The sequence below is a fragment of the Nomia melanderi genome, chromosome 1, assembly GCF_051020985.1.
Source record: "Nomia melanderi isolate GNS246 chromosome 1, iyNomMela1, whole genome shotgun sequence".
NCBI classification, from domain to species: Eukaryota; Metazoa; Arthropoda; class Insecta; order Hymenoptera; family Halictidae; genus Nomia; species Nomia melanderi.
This window is the reverse complement of record NC_134999.1, coordinates 39,183,654-39,205,052: the sequence shown is the minus strand read 5'-3', so window position 1 is coordinate 39,205,052 and position 21,399 is coordinate 39,183,654. Positions and strand designations below refer to the sequence as shown.

Here is a 21,399-nt window from a genome sequence, read left to right as displayed (position 1 = left end):
ATTTCGACGGCGTCGACCCTCGGAGCATATTTCGTCCGGTTTTTCGGGCATCGTATTAACCCGAGAGAAAAAAGAAGGAGTAAAAATTCATGGGATGGCCGGTTCGAAAGAGAGAAAAAAATGCCGCGCGTATTCGTTCGTTTTTCGGTGGGCGCATAGTTTAATTGATGTTTTCAGCGGTGAAACGTATCGGAATAACATCCGTGTTTCCAGTCAAGTGGACTACAGACCGATATAGCTCGGCTGACTATCCGCGCCGCAGCAGATATTTAAAGTAACAAACGGGTTATATTTAAACCTTTCACCGCACGCCTCGGGGCTTCCCGTATGATGCACAATGCGGTCGCATTAGTTCCGTCTGTAATATTTTCTCTGTGCCCTATGCGGCCGGTAGCGGAGGTCCCACGGTTTGTTCGACTCGTCGATGTACCCCGATGATTCCGGGGCAAACGCGCGCCGTTAACATTTCGTTTCGCGGGACGTATACACGCGCTCCTCGAAATACGGTTGGTCATTTGCGAAGGGCGTACATATGCGTCCCCGTTTCGCGTGGATGCCTGGACACGAATAGCTCGTTCACAATTGGAAGGTAATTCTAACATTAGAACGGTGCGTGCGAAACGATAGTTTTCACCTGTGCCGAATCAGCATTCCGCGCGAACGGATGTGTCGGCAACTGATATCTTTCCATGTTCATTTTGGAACAAGATCAGACGCGAACGCGTGTCATAAGCGGCGAGATGCAAGCGGTGCAAATACACTCTGTGTGTGTGTGTGTGTGTGTGTGTGCGCGCGCGTCTGTGCGTCTGCAATTAGAGAAGCTTGAAATAAAACCGAACACGGGAAACGCAAAACCGACAAGGCGAGTCCGAAGTCCCGTTTCTTTTCGAATGAAATGGTTATCAATCAATGGTTATCAATTGATTAATCCGTGTCGTGAGCGAATGGCAATTCGCTGTCGTGAATTAATAATGAATTAATGATTCGCTCGTCGAGCCCAGCGTGTAATCAACCCAATTGCGTGTATGGTACCTTTTGATCGTGGCCGAGCCGTGGTCCTACGCACCGATCGATATTCTCATTTTCTGTTCTTTCTCGTGTTTTTTTACCTTCTCTCCTCCGAACTACATTCTCGGCGAGCAGTGCGCTGTAAATTCGTGGCGTGAGCATGCGTGCATCTTGAAGTGGTGCAACGTGAGGTGTCGAAGGGGCGTGGGGGTGGGTTTGAAATTTCCTCGCGTTCGCTACGGGGGAAACGCTCGGGACGAGCAACGTAGGGGTCGGAGAGTTCGCGTGATCGATACTGACGCGAACCTGTTCATCAATCTGTTAGTGCAATAAATAAAGATGCATTCTTCTTATCTGATCTTGTCCCTATCGTTCCCTCTGCTCTTGCGCGTCTCTCTGGCCGAGAGTCCACGGGATTTCGGGTGAAAGAGATACATTTTCGGAGAACAATTGGGAACACTGAACGGAGAATGTTAACAACTTTGATTAGACGAGAGAAAATGACATTTCGTTTTATCGTGAAACATTGAAACGTGACACACGACGAGCACGGGGAAACGAGACGAGGCTGACACAAAGGTGATCTTTCTATTTCTGTGTAACGGCTCTTTCCCCCGTTTCCTCTTTCTCGCGGCAATGCTTGCGTAAACTGAGGACAAGTTGAGAGGGAAATAAATAATACGAGTTATCACAAAGAAATGCAGTTTATTTACCACACCAACAAACTGACGCAAGCCTATTCACTAGGAAAAAAGAGTACAAAAACTTAATGATATGAAAGATGGCGGCGACAGGGACGGCGACGGGGACGGCGACGGGGACGGCGACGGGGACGGCGACGGGGATGGGGACGGGGGACGGTTCGACTCTGCTGGGCCGCGTTTCTGATCGAGTTACCGTTCGAAAAAGAAAAAATCGATACCTTCGTCCGATCAAAGAAGAGAAACTTTCATCTATAGCTCCTTTCGGAATTCACTCGGAAACTAATGTTTACATTTCCTTTTGCAAACTACCCTTTCGACGGAGAAAGACGCTCGACTCGCCGATGCGGTGCCTTTCGGTGCACCGGCTGCGATACCGCAAGAGCATTTAGCATCTCGTCCGAATGAAAATCGAATTGAACTGTAAAACTTGTCCAGCTTGAAGGTTCGGGTGTCGCTCGAAGGTAACGGGAGTGACGGTCAGCGTCTGAAGAGGCGATCTTTCCGGCGGCGTCGAGAGTGTTCCGCGAAGCGGCTTTCGGCCGCAGAAACGCGGCTCGAGGGGTGACAAACCGTCCCCGCGGTCCGATCAATGGGAACGACTGAAGCAGCTTCGCTTCAGCGTGGATTTAAGCTGCTTTTGGAAGGACGGTTGTTTCTCACTGCGCTCGTCTAGCGTTAGCCGACGCGCGAAGCGAGCGAGCGAGTCGGCGAGCGTTTACTCTCCTGTAGACGACTCTGGGTGTGCGTTATGCACGTGTACGTGTGTCAATTGAGCAATGGCGGGGGCACGTGTCGCGGGAGTCAACGATAGGAACAACAAAGAGTTACGATCGTACGTACGAGTATCACAATGTAGAAAAATGCAAGTTCCACCAACATACAACAACATTACTGCTACGCGGTTCAGCGTTCTCTACACTCTGTGTCATCATTAATATTAATATTAATATTATATATTAATATTAATATTAATATTACTGTTTCGATTGTTTTGCCAACCGGTTCAGGACGGGCACGTTACACTCTGCGATCCGGGCATTTCCTGGGAGGGTTAACGTTCTGCGGTCACCACAGTGTCCAACTACGATTGTCTAGGTGCGGGTTACACATTCACATTCACATGACATTATTCTACCGGTGACTAATCGTAAAAATGAACGATAGATTAAAAATATCAGCTAGAAAGTTCTTTCTTCAAAATGCAAAGTGAAAGTAACAGGATGATCAACGAAAATGCATTGCGCTTTGTACTACTGGTAGCAAAATCAACTAGCGAAGTCGGCTAGCAAAATCAACTAGCAAAATCAACTAGCAAAATCAACTAGCAAAAGAAAGATCAGTCTTGCGATGAAAGAAAACCGTGAAATCAGGCTCTATGGTATAGTCTACTTACGAGTCGATCGTATAAAAGCGAATTTTCGGAGCAAAAAGAAAAATCGTGTTTAAATGAATGTTAGCCCGTCCTGAAACGGTTGATAATCGTCTCTGGATGCGATGACGGTTCTATCGATCGGAGGACGCGACAGCTAAGCGTGTGTAGGTGGTCGTGGAGGGAGGTAACTGAGATGAAAGATTCCGGGGCAGCAGTTTCCGAAGGTAAATAGGGAAAATGTCAGCGAGAGTTTTCAGGTTCGCGGCCCCTGGCCACCGTAGGAATTCCATTGGCCCGCGCCCGTCATACTATATCGGCTCTGCCCGCCTAGGCGACGCGACTTAGAACAAACGTTCCGCGAGCTTGCGGCATTCTTTCTCGGCCCCGATCGACTCGAGGGGAACACGACCGAGAACCGAACCCGGCTACCAGGGAGTCCACAGGCTGGCGTACAGATAAAAATAACGAACGGTGGCCAGAGACGAACGAACGAGGGGTCGGCGGGGAGAGAAGAAACTGCTGCATCGGAGCTTGCTATCGAAGGCAGTCTCGTCTGTTTCCGTGAGGGCAGTCTGCACAGTCTTTTCACGAGCAACACCGACGAGCGAACGGAAAAAAATCAGAAGAACATTCAAAAAGAAAGGTAGGAGAGGCGAAGAGAAAACGAACGAAAGTGGAAAAAGAGAAGAGAGAACGGACTCTTGGGCTTGGACTCTGAAGGCAGAACGTATTAAACGCGCCGCGAACGGGGAAAGAGGTAAGGGGGACGGGGTCGCGTTGGCACGTCTACAGACGGCGGAGGGTTACAGGAACAGATTGATTAGAACGCTGTAACACAGTACGGACACACAGAAAACGGTGGTTACCATTTGCATCGGTATACTGATATCGACACCAGGCGTGTCCTCGTGCTCGTGCGGACTGTCGGTCTCTTTGGATTGGGTAGCGTTCGCGACTAGTGCACCGTTCTCAATGTTAGTTCTCGCTACGAGGTCGGTCGTTTGGGAACGAATCGTGCTCGCCTCGTCCTTGCCACGGCCCTCCGCGTCTTTCCCGTCGGCCGTCTCCTTGTTCATCTTGTTCACTATCACCCAGCCGTTCTCGTCGATGCTCCACGCGTTGTCGGCCACCGTCGAGTCTTTCCCGCCTCTGTTCGAGCTCGGCGTCTTCCCATTGTCGATACTCTCGTTCCCCTGGCGACTCTGCGGTGACACAGCCCTGTCCGTTTCGCTGTCGGACTCGTCGGACACCAGCCAGCCGTTGTTCCCTATGCTGCTCTGCCTGTAGACCCGGTTCCTGGTCAGACTGTCCGACGACTTTGACGCGCTCAACGGGTTCACGCTCTCGGAGGTATCCTCGCGTTCGTTGTCCTTCCGACCGGCAAGCTTCTCCGAGTCCTCTTTCCCGCCGTTGGCGCGATCGGATAGTTCGAAGCTGCCGGAGATCTTCCGCGGACCCTCGGTCTGCAGGTCCTGATCGGTGATCACCCATCCATTGTCATCGAACAGCTCTTCGATGCTCTTCTCCCCGATGATCGAAGAACTTCTTCGCTTGGCGGTGTCGTTGTATCGCTCCTGGCTGCCATTGTCCTGCGACTGGACGCTCAAGACGGTGGTCTCTTCGTCCGTTTCGGTGTCGGTCTCGGTGTCGTCTTCGGAATCGTCCTCGGTGTCGTCGTCTTGCTTGGAATTGTTTCGATCGGCTGGTTCGTCTTGAGGGTTCTCGCTCTTCCTGACCTTGACGTTGCTGTTCTCGTCCCTGGACTGATCGTCTTCCTCGTCGGTCTCGGTGTCGGTGTCCGTCTCGGTCTCCTCGTCGGTGTCCGAGTTGGTGCTGGTGGAGTAGCTGCTCGACTCCCTGGATGTTCTTCCTTGCTCCTCGGTGGGATTGTCGTCGGTGGTTTGTTCCGGTGCGTCGGAAGCGTCCTCGGCGATTCGTTGCTCGGTTGACCGTCGAACGATCGAGCCGCGCAACGAAGTGGTCACGTCGTTCCCCGAACGACCTTCCGCAAACGCGTCCTCGTTGGGGTTCACGGCTCGACTAACGGGACCGCTACCTTCGAGACTGTCCGGTCTAGTCGCTAAGGAGGAGGAGGATGAATGGTGGATCGTTTCGTCGGTGTTGGTACTATCGTCCGTGTGGCTGTCACGTTCGCACGTATGCGGTTTAACCATCGACCGATCCGCACAAACCGTGTGGTTGGTCGCGCGAGCCGCGCTCCTACTAGCCGCGATATCGTAATCCTCGCGACGACCGGTTCCCGTGTCGGGTCCGTCGTCGTGTTCGTCACTAAACGTCCTAAAACGATTACGGTCGTGGGGGTTATTGGAATTAGAACTGGCCTGATGATGAGCGGTGGCCTGACGACCGTGCGCCGCGTGTGCTACGAACCTGCTGGTGTAGCCGGCCGACGTAGGCGAAGTTGTCAACGTCGCGGCGCCGCCGCCGCTCGTCGCAGTCGTCGTTGTCGACGTCGACGTCGACGTCGTGGTCGATGTCGGGCTCGTCAACGAATGCGCGGGACTCCCTCTCGGCGACGAATACCTGGGACACGAGTTGATCGCTCGGTATTCTAAGCATTCAATCACTTTTCCCTTTTCTTTTCATTTCGTTCCGTTCCGTTCCGTTTCGTTTCGTTTCGTTTCGTATCGTTTCTTTTATTTTCGTTCCATTTCTTTTCTTTTCTTTTCACGTCGCACGGGGGAACCTACGCAGCTTTAGAGTTTCGCGAACTTCCTTTTTTCTCCTCGTTCTCACCGATTCGGAACGAGACCGTTTCTATTCGTTTCGCGAGAAGAGTCCTCGCGATCGCGGAACCGATCGGAGAAGTTAACGTTCGTTCGGTGGATGTTACACCGCACACTCGGTGCCTCGTCGCTTTCGTCGACGGTATTGATTTTCGTTACCCTCTGGGTTGTTGCAACACGCTCGTTATTTATTGAGATAGACAGAGAGAGATAGAGAGATAGAGAGATAGAGAGATTCAGAGAGAGAGAGAGAGAGAGAGAGAGAGAGATAGATAGATAGATAAAGAGAGAGAGAGAGAGAGATAGAGAGAGTGAGAGAGAGAGAGAGGGGAGTCTCCACGGGATACACGCGAGAACGTTATCGGTCTCGTGAAATTCTCTGGGATCCTCTCGGATCGTCGCATCCCTTATCCGAGAAGGCGTGCACACGGGTCTACGTTGTTCTTTGTGCGCTTCGAAAACCTCTCATTCGTACGGGCTTATTCAGAGAGATTTTCGGGGTATGCGTTGCTCTTTTCCTTTCGCTCGACGCCTCTTTTCCGATGACTGACCGATAGACTGTCGGCAGATGCGTCGTATACAAATATAATACAACACGACTTTGTTTCTTTTTACATCTTCATGGAATTTTCATCGAGGCTAGACAACGAATGAGAGATTTTCGTAGCTCGAAAATGCTAGGACTTTAGAAAATGTAGGGTAGCTCTCACTGTTCATCGCGAAAGAGGAGTTCTGAAATGCTGAAATTCTCAAACTTTCAAACTATCAACGACACGATAAGACTTTCTCTCTTGACGATCAACACTGAGAACCCACCTTTTCTCGTGAATGCTCCTCCTCCAGTGACGAATTCGAAAAGAACGTATACTTGCCTGGTCGATGGTGAGTCTTCCTTGCTACCTCGCCTAGCTTCCGCGCTCCTGGCTAGCAGCGGACCGATGTCCGTCCGCGCCATGGCCTGCTCGTTCCTCTGACGATCCTGTACGGCCGAAGGTGTAGTCGAGGGTGCGGTGGTCGAGGGGTGAGCTTCGTTTTCCGATTCTTCCTCGGTCTCGGATTCCGTCTCCTCCGAGGAGCTGCTCGTCTCCTCGTCTTCGTCCTCCTCCTCCTCCTTCTTCTTCATCGAGCTGTCTTCCCGCGGCGTCGAGGTTTGCGTGGGCGGTGGTGGTGCTGCACGGTTACCTAAAGAAACGTCGGGAAACTGTCTTACATTCTCGAATAAAATACAAGCTGCTCGCTTCATCGGCCGTTTTTCTTCGGCAGGAAATTGCTCCCCGATAAAAGCCCTCGTTACAATTAGGCTGATCGGATGTTGGACGAGTAGCATTCCGCTAAGACCTGTACCGAATATCCTGAGGCTAGGGGATTACCGAAGTATCGGGTTCCTGGATTTATTCACGGTTATCCGGGATAACAAGGTCGTTGCGAAACTTTACGGACGCGTAATAATGTTAATTGAGCCGCTACGAGGGTGGATTTTTTCATCCGTGAAACGCCAGTCTGAATCTAGAGGGTGATGCTACATTCTGGATTAAAGGGTGCTACTCGCAACTTTACGATGCGATTGTAACTTGACGTATAAATCACAGCGAATTTCAGGCGATGAACTTATTCGGGTAAGTGGGCTGAATTCGATAGTTGGGGTGAAACAGAGGGTTGCGTTACCTGTGCCTAAAAAACGACTCTGGAAGGATCGGGACGCGGGCAAGGCGGACCCGGAATCCTTGCCGGGCATCGGGCCGACTTGTCCCTGCGAGGCCGAGGTTGTCGTGTTCGAGGCCGGTGCTCTCGACAAGTATTTCTGCTTCATTTCCTCGGCGGTGAACGGCGCGCCCGTGCTGCGGATTCCTGATCCGCCGGAGCTCTCCGAGCCCGTGCTCGAGTCTGATGAAGCGCTTCTCGTCGCCGGAGTGTGGGTATCCGTCGAAGTTCGCCTGCGAGCAACGATATTTCAATTAACGACTTCCTCGAGTCGGAAAAGCCGACGATATTGCCGCCGGCCGCGGTCCCTCGTTACGCGTTGCGTCGCCTGTCATCCCCCTTGATCCGTTAGCCTCGTCGCGAAACGCGTCTTTCGATTCTGTGCACCGACAAACGGTGTTTTACCGAAGAATTTTGGTCGGTAGCGGAGATACGCGGTACGTCCGACACGACGAACAGTTTTGTTCTTTCACTATTTTTGCCTTGCCAGTTGTTTGAAAATAATTCGGAACTGTATAGAATTCAATTTCGTTCGATAACATTCGGACGAAATTGAATTTCGCGTTTATTATTTTCTAACTTACCAATGGAAATTTCCTGCGGCGGAGAAACCGCCGAGAGACTCGATCTTAAATCAGCAGTACACCCCGAGCGCGGAGCGTGTTCGAAATTCAGGAATTAAAATTGTTCCTCTTTCGTACCAGTTCTGACCATTCGAATGCTATCTCGTTAAAATGCCCCGCATAGCGCAACAAACCTATATATAAAAATTCCCCGCGGAAAATTTGGCTCGATTGAAAAAAAGGTACGTCGGCGCAGTATAATGGGTGGTTGGGTGGCGCGACACAAAAAGCTGACCTGCTTAAATTTCCGCGAGTGTTACTGGGGGAATTTGCATGAACTGAAAACCGCTGCTCCCATCGAGCATTCTTCGTGACCGTCGCCGAAGAATCTCTCTTTCTCTTTTTCCGTTCATTGTGTGTACCTTTGGAATTGAACAAATTCCTGGGTGAAATTTTCCTCTACGCGGCTGTGGAAAAGGGTTTTCTGGTTTTCCGTTGGTGCGGTATCGATTCCGCAATTAAAACGTAATGCTACATCACGAGGCCGAATCGAATACGCCTCGAGAACTTGGCCCGCGCGATCGCAACGATCCGTTTCTACCGAATGGACGTAAATCAGGCTGTCCGACCAAGCACCCTCCGCTACTACTGCGAGAGACTACGGAACGAGGCCCGCGAACTCGACGTTAGTCGGATCAGGCTGTATGTTCCATTGGCAAGTTACGAGCGTCTAATTTCTCGGGGGAAGCTCGTTCTACTAATATCATCGCGTTTCTTTAGAAACCGTCGGACAAACAAATTCGTCGGTTCGGACGATATCATTATATACGACTGTTCGATTTCAGATTGTTCCGAGGATAGAACTCTGGAATGTTTGCTTTCGTACGATGCATCTGTACGCGAAATATTGAAATGGCATAGTTTGTAAGAATGAAGTTACCTCGAAGTGATCGGTCTTCGCGCTGGTTCCTCCGGTTCTCGTTCCGGCGGTGGTTCTCTGGGCGGCGGATGAGCCGGTGCAGGTGTCTGGGCTGGCGGTCGTTCTTCCACCGTCTCGGTCGCAGGTGCGGCCGCGGTTTTGTTCTGCTTTTTGATCCTGGAAATCTCGTCGTCCTCGCTGGTCTGCCTCGCCATCGCGGTCGGTACCTTCCTGACCTGTACCTACGCGATAAACAGAATTATTTAACACCGTTGACGTTGGGGGTGGACTGGTTGAAATGTTCCCGATTAATCGTCCCACGCTGCTTTTTCCTTTCCACGTCCCGACCCATTCACCGAGCTAAATTATTCATCGATGATTATCTCTCTCTCTCTCTCTCTCTCTCTCGCTCTCAGCATTCGTCGGTTTTCCCGCATTATTTATCGATTCGCCGCATATGAAATTGCCGATCGCGGATAACGAGTTCCCTCGCTTTTTAATTTCTCGATCGTAATAGCTTCGATATTGCGGCGAAACGCGGATAATGGGCGGAGAGTCGGAAGAACTATATCCGCAGAATCGCGAGAGTGGTTTTCCAGGTTTTGTTGTACGATAATGTTCCCCTTTGTTTTTGAAAGAATAATCGTACAGCAGCTGTACGAGCGAGAACGTCGATTCCCGTCTCGTTCCTCCTGTTCGCCGGGCTTCGTTTGTCAAGGGTGGAGCTCGGAGAGGAACGAAGTAGAAGAACCGCATTCCAAGAGCTCGTTTCGAGGGTTGCCGACGGGGATAGGTTTGATTAAACGCGACAGTTAGAAGCCAACGAATAGTTCCGTTCAATCGGCTCGAAGCGAAAGGGCAATTTCATGTGCGCCGATCTAATATGGCGTTCGAACGCACCAATCACGGATGATTGTAGGGTTCAACGGGACGGAAGAGGGGGGTTGCGGGTGGTCGCGGATGAATCCGTGAAGGAAATACGACCAGTTCTGATACAAGGAAAATAATTGTATTCGTGTATTCTTTCAATTTGTATTATAATAGGATTGCACTTGGTACAAAAACACGTGTCGTGTGTAACTGCACTCTCCAAACACATCCACTCTGCGTCTTCGATTATTTACATATTTATAAAGCCAGAGATCAAGCACACAAGTTCCACGTTGCGCCGCGCTCTCGCATTGTCCTCGCGAGCTATCGAATTATTTTAAGAGATCCTCTGGGGAGATTTATGCCCGTTACGTGTCCACAGTAGGGCTCGATATGTACATGTGTATAGAACTACGCCGCAGTCGGGTCTGTGGCCGATCACGTTCACCGATCAAAAATTTACTTTTTCCCCGTTGAATCGCATCCAAAGGCGATCCCTCACGCGAGATTCAAAGCTACGTTTTCTCCTCGTGCTCTTTCTTTCTTTCTTTCTTTCTTTCTTTCTTTCTTTCTCTCTCTCCTTTGCTGCTCGTCACGTATCCTGTTCCCCCGTATTTCGCCCGCCATAATAAGGGAATCCGTGGAAAATTTCTGCGCGGTCGGATCACTGTCAAAAACAAATACGAACCGTGTGAAATTGACGTGCCTCGAATTTGCTCGTGCGATCGTTATTTAGTCGCTGAACTTTTATTGCTAGCTGGACACGCGGGACAGTTTCCGCGAAATCCTCGGCGAATTTCTGAATCGAGAAGCAGGTGAGATTCAAGGGAGGGTACACGCTCGAAAATGTTAGGACGATTATGGAGGTTCAAAGGGACTGGAACAATTCGTTGAGAATTAGTCAAAGTTCCAATTCGCTGTTCAACTATTCGGTAGACTGTCTGCGCGAAAGACCAAACGGGGAACTCGTGGAATCGATGTGTACCAACTTTTTGTACGGAAGCTCAATGACACAGAGAAAGCACACATTACCAAACTACACAAATGTACACAGCACAGGGACGCAACGAGTAGATAAACAGGATTCGCGTGTATCTAAATACATGTTTGTATTGTTCCGACCAGCAAACCTGACATATAACATCAACGAAATATCATCCTAACACTTCGAAGCGACAGTGCATGCACGCGATATTCATCGAACGCCGCGCAATAACAATTTCGCCGAGGGAACGTGCAACCGTATTTCCAAAAAAAAAAAAAAAACTCCGATCGATATCAGTCGTAAAGATTATAAATACAACAATCACCCGCGGTATCGGAATCTTGTTTTCTCTGTGCCGTAGAAGCCTATGAAATCGGACAGAATGTTTTCGGATGGCGCGAGAGGGCTGCTGGAACAGGGAGAGCAGGGGGTTGCAACCGGGAAATCAATAACCGCTGTTAAAACTGAACGAGCCGAGCGGTTTCGACTGCACGGAAATGGATTTTTTCAAATTAAATTCCATGATCCGCGTATCGTGCGCTTCGGCAGGGCCTGTATCCGCGAGTTCCCGTAGCTCTCGTTACGACTTGAAATTCAATTCTACTCCATTGATAATCGAACGTCACTTTTCCTATAGAGAACAACCGATTTCTAACCTAATCAGTCTAATTCTAATAAAGTCGACAAACGATAGGACTAACGGTTCAGCCACCGATAAAAACGATACAACGAAAAAGAGCTGATTCGGCTAAGCGTAGTTCGAGTGGCAGTCCCGTTTGATTTTGGCCTCGTTCAACGACTAAGACGCACAGCACATTCGGTATTTAATCTTCAGAGTCCATCGAACCGGTGCGATTCGTTTGATCGCGAGCTGAACACGTTTCGCGGCAGCCTCGAAACGCGCGATTCGCGTGAAAGATGTCGGGGCGAGGGGCGAGGGGCGAGGGAGGACACAGCGAAAGATAAAGCGAAGAATTTAATTAACCTGAGGCTTCGGTGGCGGGGGCTGTTGCACGGGGTGAGGCGCTGGCTCTTCTTTCTTCCTCTTCCCGGCCCTCTCGTACTCCTGCAGCTTTCTCATGACGCGCGGCGAGTCCGTCAGCCGGAATATGCCGGACAACGGGCCTCGCGCCGCGTCCTCCGTGTCCAGGACACGTTCGCGCAGACCCGAGGACTCCTGAGGCGTCGACGTGAACCTGACCGTCGACCTCGTGTCGCCGTCAGAGTCGTCGCCGTCCCGATGACGCATGAACCGGCTCCTGTACCTCGATTTGTTGCGTGGCACCTCGTACTCCGGCGCGTCGTAACTGTGAATGCGAGAACTTTCCTTCAGGTGAGTCTTCCAAGAGTTCGTTGCAGGCTGGGATGATGAACGATGGGATGAAAGTGATAAGCTACAATTCGATTGGCTCCGACCTCTAGAGGTTTATGGATCGAGTTAGCGTCTCTTTGTTAGCGTTAGTGGCGAATTTATGGCTGGCGAGTTAGCAGCGAAGCATTATTCTATCCGATGAACATTTTCAAGTATTTTCATTACCGGTGAAGCGACTCAGATAAGGAATTTTATTGTGGTTAGTTTACCCTTTGAGATCTTAGCTTCCAAGAGTGTCTGAAAAGAATGTTCATTGAAGGAATATAAGGGAAAACGCAGTGGAGAACGAAGGAACAACCTTGATCTTGACATTTTTCTTCTGGAGTCTTTTCAGGATTAATCGACTCATTTGTCGGGGCAAAGGTCCCGAGGACAGACCGTGCGACAAGCATAAGAGAATCAGCGACGGAGATCAGAAATCTCCTCGCGAGATTTATCGAGGCAATTTCGAAATTGGAATACATTGTCCTGGGAGATATCAGGCCAAGCGTCTCTCATCGTCTTCCAGATCCGAGGGAAGACGAGCAGGAGGATGTAGGTCCTTTAATACCGTTCTCCGCTGTCACTGACAATCCTGTTCGAGTCCACTCGAGTCGAGCGGGAATATCGCGACTGCGGAGCGACCCTTTTGGTCGTTTCAAGCGATCGACGAACAATCAAAAATTCCTAATTAAATCTTTCGTCGATCGAAAAAATTCCATATGCGCCAACGTGTACCGATATCGACTAAAAGTTAATCATTTCGGGTGGACGATAATTTCCTCTTTACGGTGCCGCCTCGATGGGATAACGATTAATCCCTTTGGCCAGGGAACGCAAAGACCGTTTCGTTCCCGATTTTCCGGGAACCGGGTTATCCGCCTTTTCGAAGCAGCGATAGTTTCGTCGGATTTAGCAGGGTGTTGCTTAATTATCGCTTCCCGGGCACCAGAGACAGGCCAGTCTCCGTATAACGAGAGAAAACTGTTAGGGTGGAGATAGGCGCGCGATCACGGTAATCGATCCTCTCGGGATCTGCATGGTACAGCAGTTTCGTTCACGGAACGAGGCAGGAATTTTCTGTTTATGGGAATTCGAATTATTCACAGCTGGATGGACGGGACACGGAGTCTAGTGGAACGATATCGGTCTTGTAGTCCAATTTTTCTATTCTGTACTCGATAGCTCGACTCGGATCCAACGCGAAATCCAAAGTCAAAGTCCAACGATGATGTCGTCGATGGAACACCGTTTGCTTTCAAGAACAGCCGAAGCAAGAAAAGCCTCGAACCGAGCGAAAGAAGAACGTTCGAAAAGACAGCTCCTCGCGTGCGGCCCGGCCGTCTCGGTCGAGCAATTAACCGTAATTATCGGCGCGGGAGAGCCGGCGAATTAACCGTGGGGGTGATCGGCGGGGTCGGGGTATTGCGGTTCCTCGTTGCGGTATCGGGGACACGGGAACGCGACGCGCGGGGCTCGCGTTAATTACTGTTTATTACGCGAGGGGGGCATTATATCAGAAGCTTTTCATTTACATTTTGACGAGGTGGCTTAATAAAACTGGCCGGTCGCGGACGGATCGCACGGGAACCGGCCGGTAATTAAACTCGAGCCGCGCCTATTTCGGCCTCGAGGAAGTTGCGCGCGGCCCGCGCCGCGCCGCGCCGCGCCGCGCCGCGCCGCTGCCGTTCGTCCCGGGGAAAAAGATACGAGCGGAGGAGAGCCGCGCCGTGTATTTATAACATTCGCTAGAATAGATATGTGGGACATCCTGAAAAATGTATGCCCACCACGGGTCCCGTTTGGCGATAGTCCAAAGTAATCCGCGTCCACGGTCAGACAAGTTTTTACCGGTCAGCCAGTTGAGCCGAATTCCTTCATCCTTGTGCTCTCGCTGTTGCCGGACCGTCGGCTCTCCTCCGGCTCTCTTGCGAGAATTATTCTAGCACGCGAAAACGGCCATAATCGGAGCAATAGATTCTGCCCGGGGGGTAATCTCCAAGAATATTCGCATAATTCTCTGTCGGGCGAAAAAGTTTCACGGGAACGCACTTGTTCGCCGGTCGGCGCGGCTTTTATTTAGCAGCGGCTGTTATGTAAAGGAGCTGCAGGTGGACTAGCGCCGTTGTCGGACTAGAAACTGCCCAAGTTTCGCGTTGCATCGGGTGTACACGCTCGGAAGCGTGTTCCGCTCTTCGAGGGAGAGGGGAAAGATTCAGGGCAGAGGGAATAAAACGGGCGGAAAAGAGATAATTACTCGTATTCGGGCACGTATCGATTTCTGGCTAGCCTCTCCTCCTCCTGCTGCCTGTACTGCGAAGCCAGACGATGGTCGCTCTTGCTTCTCATGAGGCCCGGCGATCCTCCGGGAGGCGCTAGACTGCTCGAACTACCCAGCAATCCTCCGCTTCCGGTCTCCGGCTTAATATTCAGCTCGCCGTAACCCGCTACATGGAGGACCAGCTGGTTAGGGTCGTGGGCCATCACGAAACGCACCCGCCGACTGTAATCCCCGGCCTCGTACTCGAAGTTCCTGCAACCCGATCGAAAATTAACCACTCTGCGACCCGGTTCCGCGAGAACCGCCTCCCGCGACTGCTCCGCTTTCGAGAAGTCGATTCGGTTGCCGTTTCAACTTGGGCGAAACACGGTTCTGCTAAAAATTAGTCAATCTTTCTCCAAGTTTCAAGCGTAAACCCTCTTCCAAGTCGACCGATGGTCGGACGAGATTCAGTCGGATTTCAGATTGAAAATCGCTCGATCCTTTTCTCCGGATAAACTAGAACTCTTCGAATCCCCTGCCCCCTTATTCCGCAAGATTTCATTTCCTCCTCGAAACTTTCCCCGGCGCGTATCTCGCGGCAGACGAGAACAGCCCTACGCATCTGACCAAGTTTCCCCGTCGGTTTTTTTCCAGACGAGCTAATCTTCTTCCCTACGGGAGCGATAACCTGGCGGCCGTAGACGGGGGAGCGTTTAAAAACGAAAGGGGGGGGGGGGCGGTTAATATGCCGACGCGTCGCGCGGAAAAGTGGAGAGGAGGCAAGCGGAATTTTCGACAAGGTCGGGATGAAAGGCCTCCGTTCGCATTATGCCGCGCGGAGGATCGAGCGTAAAAGTTGACTCGCTTGCTCCCGGTTTCCTCGAGCGGGCGGCGCGCGTGCTGCGCGCGTGCGGCCAAGGCGCACCCCAGGGGGGGCGGAAAGTTTCGCGGAATATCGGAGAAGCAATTTGGAAAAGTGCGCCGTTCCGGCGCGGTGCCCTGCTACGATTGTTATAAAATTAGAGCGAAACTTTCATTATTTTCCGACCGCGGTCCGCGGGCTCCCCTTTGAGAATACGCCGGCTTTTAGTTTCCCCGATGGAACGAGGAGATCGCGGAACTCCGCGAGATTTATGGCGTTAACGGTGTGGCGAACAGGACGCCCCGCGCAAGTGTCTCCCCGTATTCCGCATTTGTACAACGTGTTCCGCCGCGGCGACATATTACTTTAACTCGTCCGTAAACTGTTCCGGCCTGGCTACCCTTTTTCAATTATTTTCTCGAACGTAATACCCTTTTTCTCGGAGCATTTTCAACGAACAGTCGAAGCGCTGTTACTCTTCTAATAACGGGAATGGGAAATAAAGTCAGGCAAGTGCGAGGGCTCGGTAAGCTTTCCCGAGTAACGCGGCCAGTTATTAATCCCCTGGTTTACGATCCTTCCACCGACAAGAATGACTTTATTGCCAGTGATTTTGTGGAACGAGAAGGAACGGATAGTTTCATTCGGAAAGTCAATTTCTTCGCGACTGGTCCAACTGAATACTATTAGATGAACGTTTCAAACTTCTTCATAGAATTCTACTCGTATCGATGAAATTGTTTTCCGCGAGAAATCGATTTCAAGTCCCAAGAATGGTGTCCCCGAAGAGTATTCCCGACAGCTTCTGCGAGATAACAAGTATCGCGAAATTTCTTGTCGCGCTCGAGGCGGTAAGGGTCGAACCCGAGGGTGTCGGGGAACAGAAGATTCCGGTTCTCGCGGAACTGAACTAGCAGCAGGGCAATTCTCTACTACGTGTCACTTATGGCATGATTACAAGCGACGAACCTGATGAACTCCACGGTGCGCAGGAACAGCTCCTTTGTGTCGAGAAGTTCGGAATCGTCCCAAGGAACGTTCTCGTTGATGTGAGCCTCGGCCAGGTCGCAGTTGCTCTGGATGTTCGCGATCTCCAATTCGAGATTCTCTTTGAGCTGGATCAGGCCTCTGAGCTCGGTGCTCAGGTATCGATCGACCTCGTTACGCAGATGTTCCGTGCGGTCCTTCAAAGCCTTGCTCAGCCTCCGATAAATCTCGTCCACCTCTTCGGCGACCGAGGCGCAGTTCGTTTGCAGACCCAGCGTGTTCTTTTCCACCAGCGCCAACGCGTCCTGCAGCCTGTGCAGCCCCCTGCGTATCTGCAAAGAGGATTACCGAGGATCGATCAGATCGTGGCCTACGAATAATTATCGAGGGGGCGTGACAAACAGGTCGAGCAACCTGTTGAGATCGAAAATTGATGGACGTTCTGTTCGACGAGGTTCTTTAATGATTCTAGACGGGTTCCGAAATGAATTCGTTTCAGTTTCGGATGCTTAAAACGTAAAGGTTCTATAGAGGAAAGAATGTACCAGGGGATAGTTCCAGTGGTACCACCCTGTACATGCTCGGACAAACTTGATCTGAAAAAAATGTACGCGTAAGCTTGCAGTCTTTGGAAAGTTTCCGAAAGGAGTCCGGAAGAGGCACGCGCGTAAATCATTTCCCTTAAACGCACAAGTACGGTATTTCCGTCGAGGATTTTGCTTCGAAATAGAATTCGCACGGTTAGGGGGGCGTTTGTTTTGCACGCATTCGGGGGACGAACAAATATACCGAGGGTTATTTTCGTCGTAGCCGGTGCATACCGCGTAGTTGCAGCACGGTTATGTTGACCTGAATTCGCGGTCGAATCGAATCGTTCGATACGAAGGACGATTTGAATATTTCCGCCGCCGCCTCCTCCGGCTTCGAACTTCGAGCCGTGTAATGCGCGCCGGACCGCCACGGCTGAGGAGCGTTTCATTAAGCCCGCCATTGTGCCGGGGAACAAAGACGCGATTCGCGGACGGAAGGACAGCGAAATCTGTTCCTCAATTGTTCGACGCGGCGTCAACGCTTCCTGCCCGCCTAACCTAAGACATTGCACGAGTCTCCTCGTGAAAAATGTCGTTTGAAATTTCTTCGACGGCAGCCCAACATGTCGACATGACGGTAGCCTGACGGCGATCGTTTCCTCGAAACGTTAATCGACGCGTGGCCACGCACCACCGACGTACACATATAAATGAAACATGCAGTGAGCGACTATCCATCGAGGCGTCCCCATCGACTGTCGAATATCGAGATAACAGGTGTTCCGTTCGCAGGAATTTCCCGGCGGCCGACTTTGTCGACGCTTTCCTCGAGCTGCATAATAGCTACAGGGAGCACCATAATTCACCGGCGTTGGAAATTATCGACGAGGTAGCCTAGATCCTTGCCATCCCGCGATAGATGTACTTCCCGTTCGCGCGACACCGGCTGAAAAATGGACCGGCTGTATCTCTAGGCTAAATACCGGCCGCGAGCATGCGTCTTTTTTATTAATCCGATCGACCGGGATTTATTTAGGCGGCCGTAAATTCCGTTCGTATCTCGCGGCGCTCTCGATTCGGAGGAAAGAGAATGGACCGGAGCTTCGTTCGATTTAACGACGAGCCGAGTAATCGAAATCGTGCCGCTGTCAATATAGAAAGATTGTTTGTTTCGCTGAAATATTCCCACGGAAATGTTCGCGTCGAATATCGATGACTGTTTTCCCGATTACAGCATTAAATACGAGAGATTAGAGATCGCGCGAAATCTATTCAGATAATCGATCATTAACTTCAATGGACCGTTCAGCGCCTATAAATTATCTCGTTTCGTTGATCTCGGTTTAATTTTAATGTAATTGGATATCGCCGTGCGAATAGAATATTAGCTTTAACGCAATCGATTCGAATAATTACGCAGCTGAACGAATTGGCGCAAGAATGGGCTGACCGTTTAGCGAGGCGAGGCGTTCTAGCCTACAGGTCGGATCCGGAGTACGGGGAAAACGTATTTACAGGTTTCCTAAGGGGCGCGCCTGAGAATCTCAAACCGGAGGACATTCTGGAACGCTGGTTAGTCTCCGGAAACCATTCAGAACCTATTCTTATCCCGATAGCATTGCCGTTTTACAGGATCGCGTTTCTCGGTGAAAGTTACCTTTCAAACGACAACCGTTCTTTTTGACTGATCTGTAGGTATCGCGAGGGTAGATACTTCAAATACGATCAGGAAACGGTGGAAAATCTGCAAGATGTGCGGCACTTTACGCAGCTGGTATGGAAAGGTTCAACGTCGATTGGTATTGGAATGTCTACCGATTCCGATGGTCAAACGTACTTCGTTTGCTTTTATCAACCCCCGGGAAATGTTGCTGGGGAATTCGCGGCGAATCTCGAGTCTCCGTTTAAGGTAAATTTACATGTTCGTTCGACAAATTCTCTATATTGATATCTTTGAAACATTTAGCAACCGAATAATGTAAAATTCGAGAACTCTTCTCGCGAACAAAGCGATGCTTTAGACGAAAGAGTGGATTTTATTCGAGCCACACTGGTAACGTGTAAAAAACTGGAGATTATTCATTAATAGATCCGCTAGCAGGGAAAATGTAAATATTTTCGACACCGCGGAGGACGAATCGAAGACGGAAACAGGTGGGAGCGATGAAAGAACAGGAAATGGAAGTCTCGAAACGCGTCGGCGGTTAATCGATCGCGACTCGGGGCGCCTTGATCTATCGAAGCCCCTCTCGAATTTCGCGTCTGTTCGGGACGCAATAAGCCGTGGCTGTCGATGCTAGATCGCGGACTGTGTTCCGTCTCAAAGGCGATCGAAAGTTTATTCCGACCGTTCTCCTATCCCGCGGAAATAGACGTGAATCATCCCCCGGTTCGGTATTTCTGGAGACAGCGAGGATTTACGGCCGCCTGATCCTCGGAGAAAGTAAGTTCGTCCTCGCCGGGGTCTCTTGGGCGTCCTAACAGCGTCTGGTGGTCGGCTGTGAATCCGCTTCCGAGTCTGTTTTCAATCTCGATCGAGGTTGGGGCCGGAATTGAAATCGGTCGTCGGACAGGTTTAATCGCTGGGAATCTGAATTCGGATATCGGAATGATGGAAAGGCGAGGGCGAGCGAGTCTCGAGGGTCGTTCGATCTTGTAACTCCGGTTCGAAGCGTCGCTATTATTTATTAGAGAATATTCCTTCCGCGAAAGGGCTAGTTTGTTTCGAAACGGCTCTGTTCGATTAGAGAATGTACGAAAAACTCTGTGCTAGCGAGAAACGGTTGCTCCGCAGAGGAATGCGAGTAAAAAAGGATAGCGCGATGCTATCCTTTTAGAAAATATTTCAGTGGAAAACAACGACTCGCCGTTCCCTCTGTGTGCAGCGCGAATTCCTCGATCCCGTGGGTGGCAGGGGCGCGATGTACTCGAAAAGGATACGCAATTTCTCTAACCTGAGAATTGATGCGCGTAATTTCACGCCTGAGGATGTCCATGTGAGCGTCCTTGCACTCGGGGCAACACTTTTTCTCACAGTGTACGCAGAGCGAGCAGTAGCTTTTCTCCGAACAAACGCCGCACCGTTCCATCGTCTGGCCGCTGGTCGGGTCCGGCAGCTCGCCGGTGATCTCGATGTGCAATTCCAGGAATCGCTGCAGGGTCACGTTGGTCGGGAACGCCTGCACGCCCTGCATTGAAAAGTAGACGATAGAAACTCGGGGAATCGCATGATCCGCACAATAGAAACCAATCGAATCGTTCTCGATATTCGGACTTTACTCGACGCAACCTTGTCCTTTCCGATCATTTCGTAGAAGAACGAAAGCTTTCGTTCGTTTCCCGAAAAGTATCAGGATATTTCGATGATACGCGCGGCACATCGAATTTGCAGAACGGATTTCGAGCCCCAAAGCGGACCCGATTCCGAAAGAGCCGAGTCATGCGCGGATCTACTTGAAGTATATTCCGGGCCGACCCTGCTCGATTGAATAATCATGACAGCCCGTTGAAACGAAAGGAATTTTGTAGTGGGTCGGGCACAGGTTCGCCGGTGAGACAGAGCGGCAGCTTTTACGCGGAATTGAATTTCATACGGAATTTTCTGCTGGTTTCTCGGTTGTGTCGCGAGCCCAGCGTTTTCTTGGTGGCGCGGGCCGGGCTTTAATTAACGACGACAGAGCCGCGTTTGATGTACGCGGTCTCGTCCCGGGGCAAAGGAGAAACTAAGACAAATGGCTCGTGAGAGGTGTCACACTATGAAACGCGAAAGTTCATCCAGTTTCATGAGGGATCTCGCCGCAGATTCGCCGTTGAATAAAGATGAGCCCGGGCCGCGCATTATACCCGGTTCGGCGGAACCTTGTTCGGGGCCGCACGGTTCATTTGAAAAGCCCGCGCGGCGTGCCTGTGCCCGTGCATTTGCATCGGCCGCGAGCAGCTTTTCATATACGAGACCGACCACCGCGTTTATCCCGCCGACTAATTTCCACCGGGGAAATCGAAAAATTCTAGAAATCCCTTCGAGCGATTTTCATTCGATACTTGGACCGCGGATGCAAAGAATACGCGCGGCGATCGATAGTTTTCGGTTCGTACTCACTTGATAAGGTATACGATGTTCCGCCCTGCATTCCGGACACTTGACCTGTCGACGCACGTAGTCAACGAGGCCATCCATGCAGGGTTCCATGCAAAAGCTGTGCTGGCATGGCAAAAGCTTCGGGTTCCTGTATCGGTCCAGGCATATCGCGCACGTTAGCAGTTGCTCGAACTGCTCCATGCCTGAAACATGCAACGAACACTTGTTACGTTTTCCTTCCCTCGCCTTCCGACTGCCGCTCTTGGTATCGTTTCTATTTCGATCCTACAGGGAGATCCCACCGGATCGATAGTAAACTCCTCGATTTAACGCGGAGAACCATAGGTTTCGCTGTTTCGTTAACGATCATTTCGCGTCGGATGCTACAGACCGACTCAAAACCGTTGTATCTTCGATCGGAAAATCTTGTTAAATTGCAGCTAAATTTACAGATTGAAA

General features: G+C 50.8%; 1 protein-coding gene across 14 annotated transcripts in view; it reads right to left on the bottom strand.

The window, feature by feature from the left end:
* Positions 1 to 21,399, bottom strand: part of tn (tripartite motif containing protein thin) — a 51,963-nt gene that overhangs the window by 4,883 nt on the left and 25,681 nt on the right. For 7 of the 14 annotated variants that reach the window (XM_076367162.1, XM_076367155.1, XM_076367169.1 and 4 more), the window contains 10 exons: positions 20,962 to 21,143; positions 19,817 to 20,050; positions 16,315 to 16,664; positions 14,478 to 14,753; positions 11,855 to 12,191; positions 9,036 to 9,256; positions 7,497 to 7,765; positions 6,704 to 7,013; positions 5,476 to 5,628; positions 3,951 to 5,382 (listed from right to left, as the gene is read on the bottom strand). In XM_076367162.1, coding sequence (XP_076223277.1) covers positions 3,951 to 5,382; positions 5,476 to 5,628; positions 6,704 to 7,013; positions 7,497 to 7,765; positions 9,036 to 9,256; positions 11,855 to 12,191; positions 14,478 to 14,753; positions 16,315 to 16,664; positions 19,817 to 20,050; positions 20,962 to 21,141 — 3,762 coding nt within the window. In that variant the 5' untranslated portion in view covers positions 21,142 to 21,143. Of the gene's footprint in view, positions 1 to 1,693; positions 5,383 to 5,475; positions 5,629 to 6,703; positions 7,014 to 7,496; positions 7,766 to 9,035; positions 9,257 to 11,854; positions 12,192 to 14,477; positions 14,754 to 16,314; positions 16,665 to 19,816; positions 20,051 to 20,961; positions 21,144 to 21,399 lie in introns of those variants that run through there. The other 7 variants (XM_076367207.1, XM_076367205.1, XM_076367200.1 and 4 more) reach the window with 6 other exon arrangements.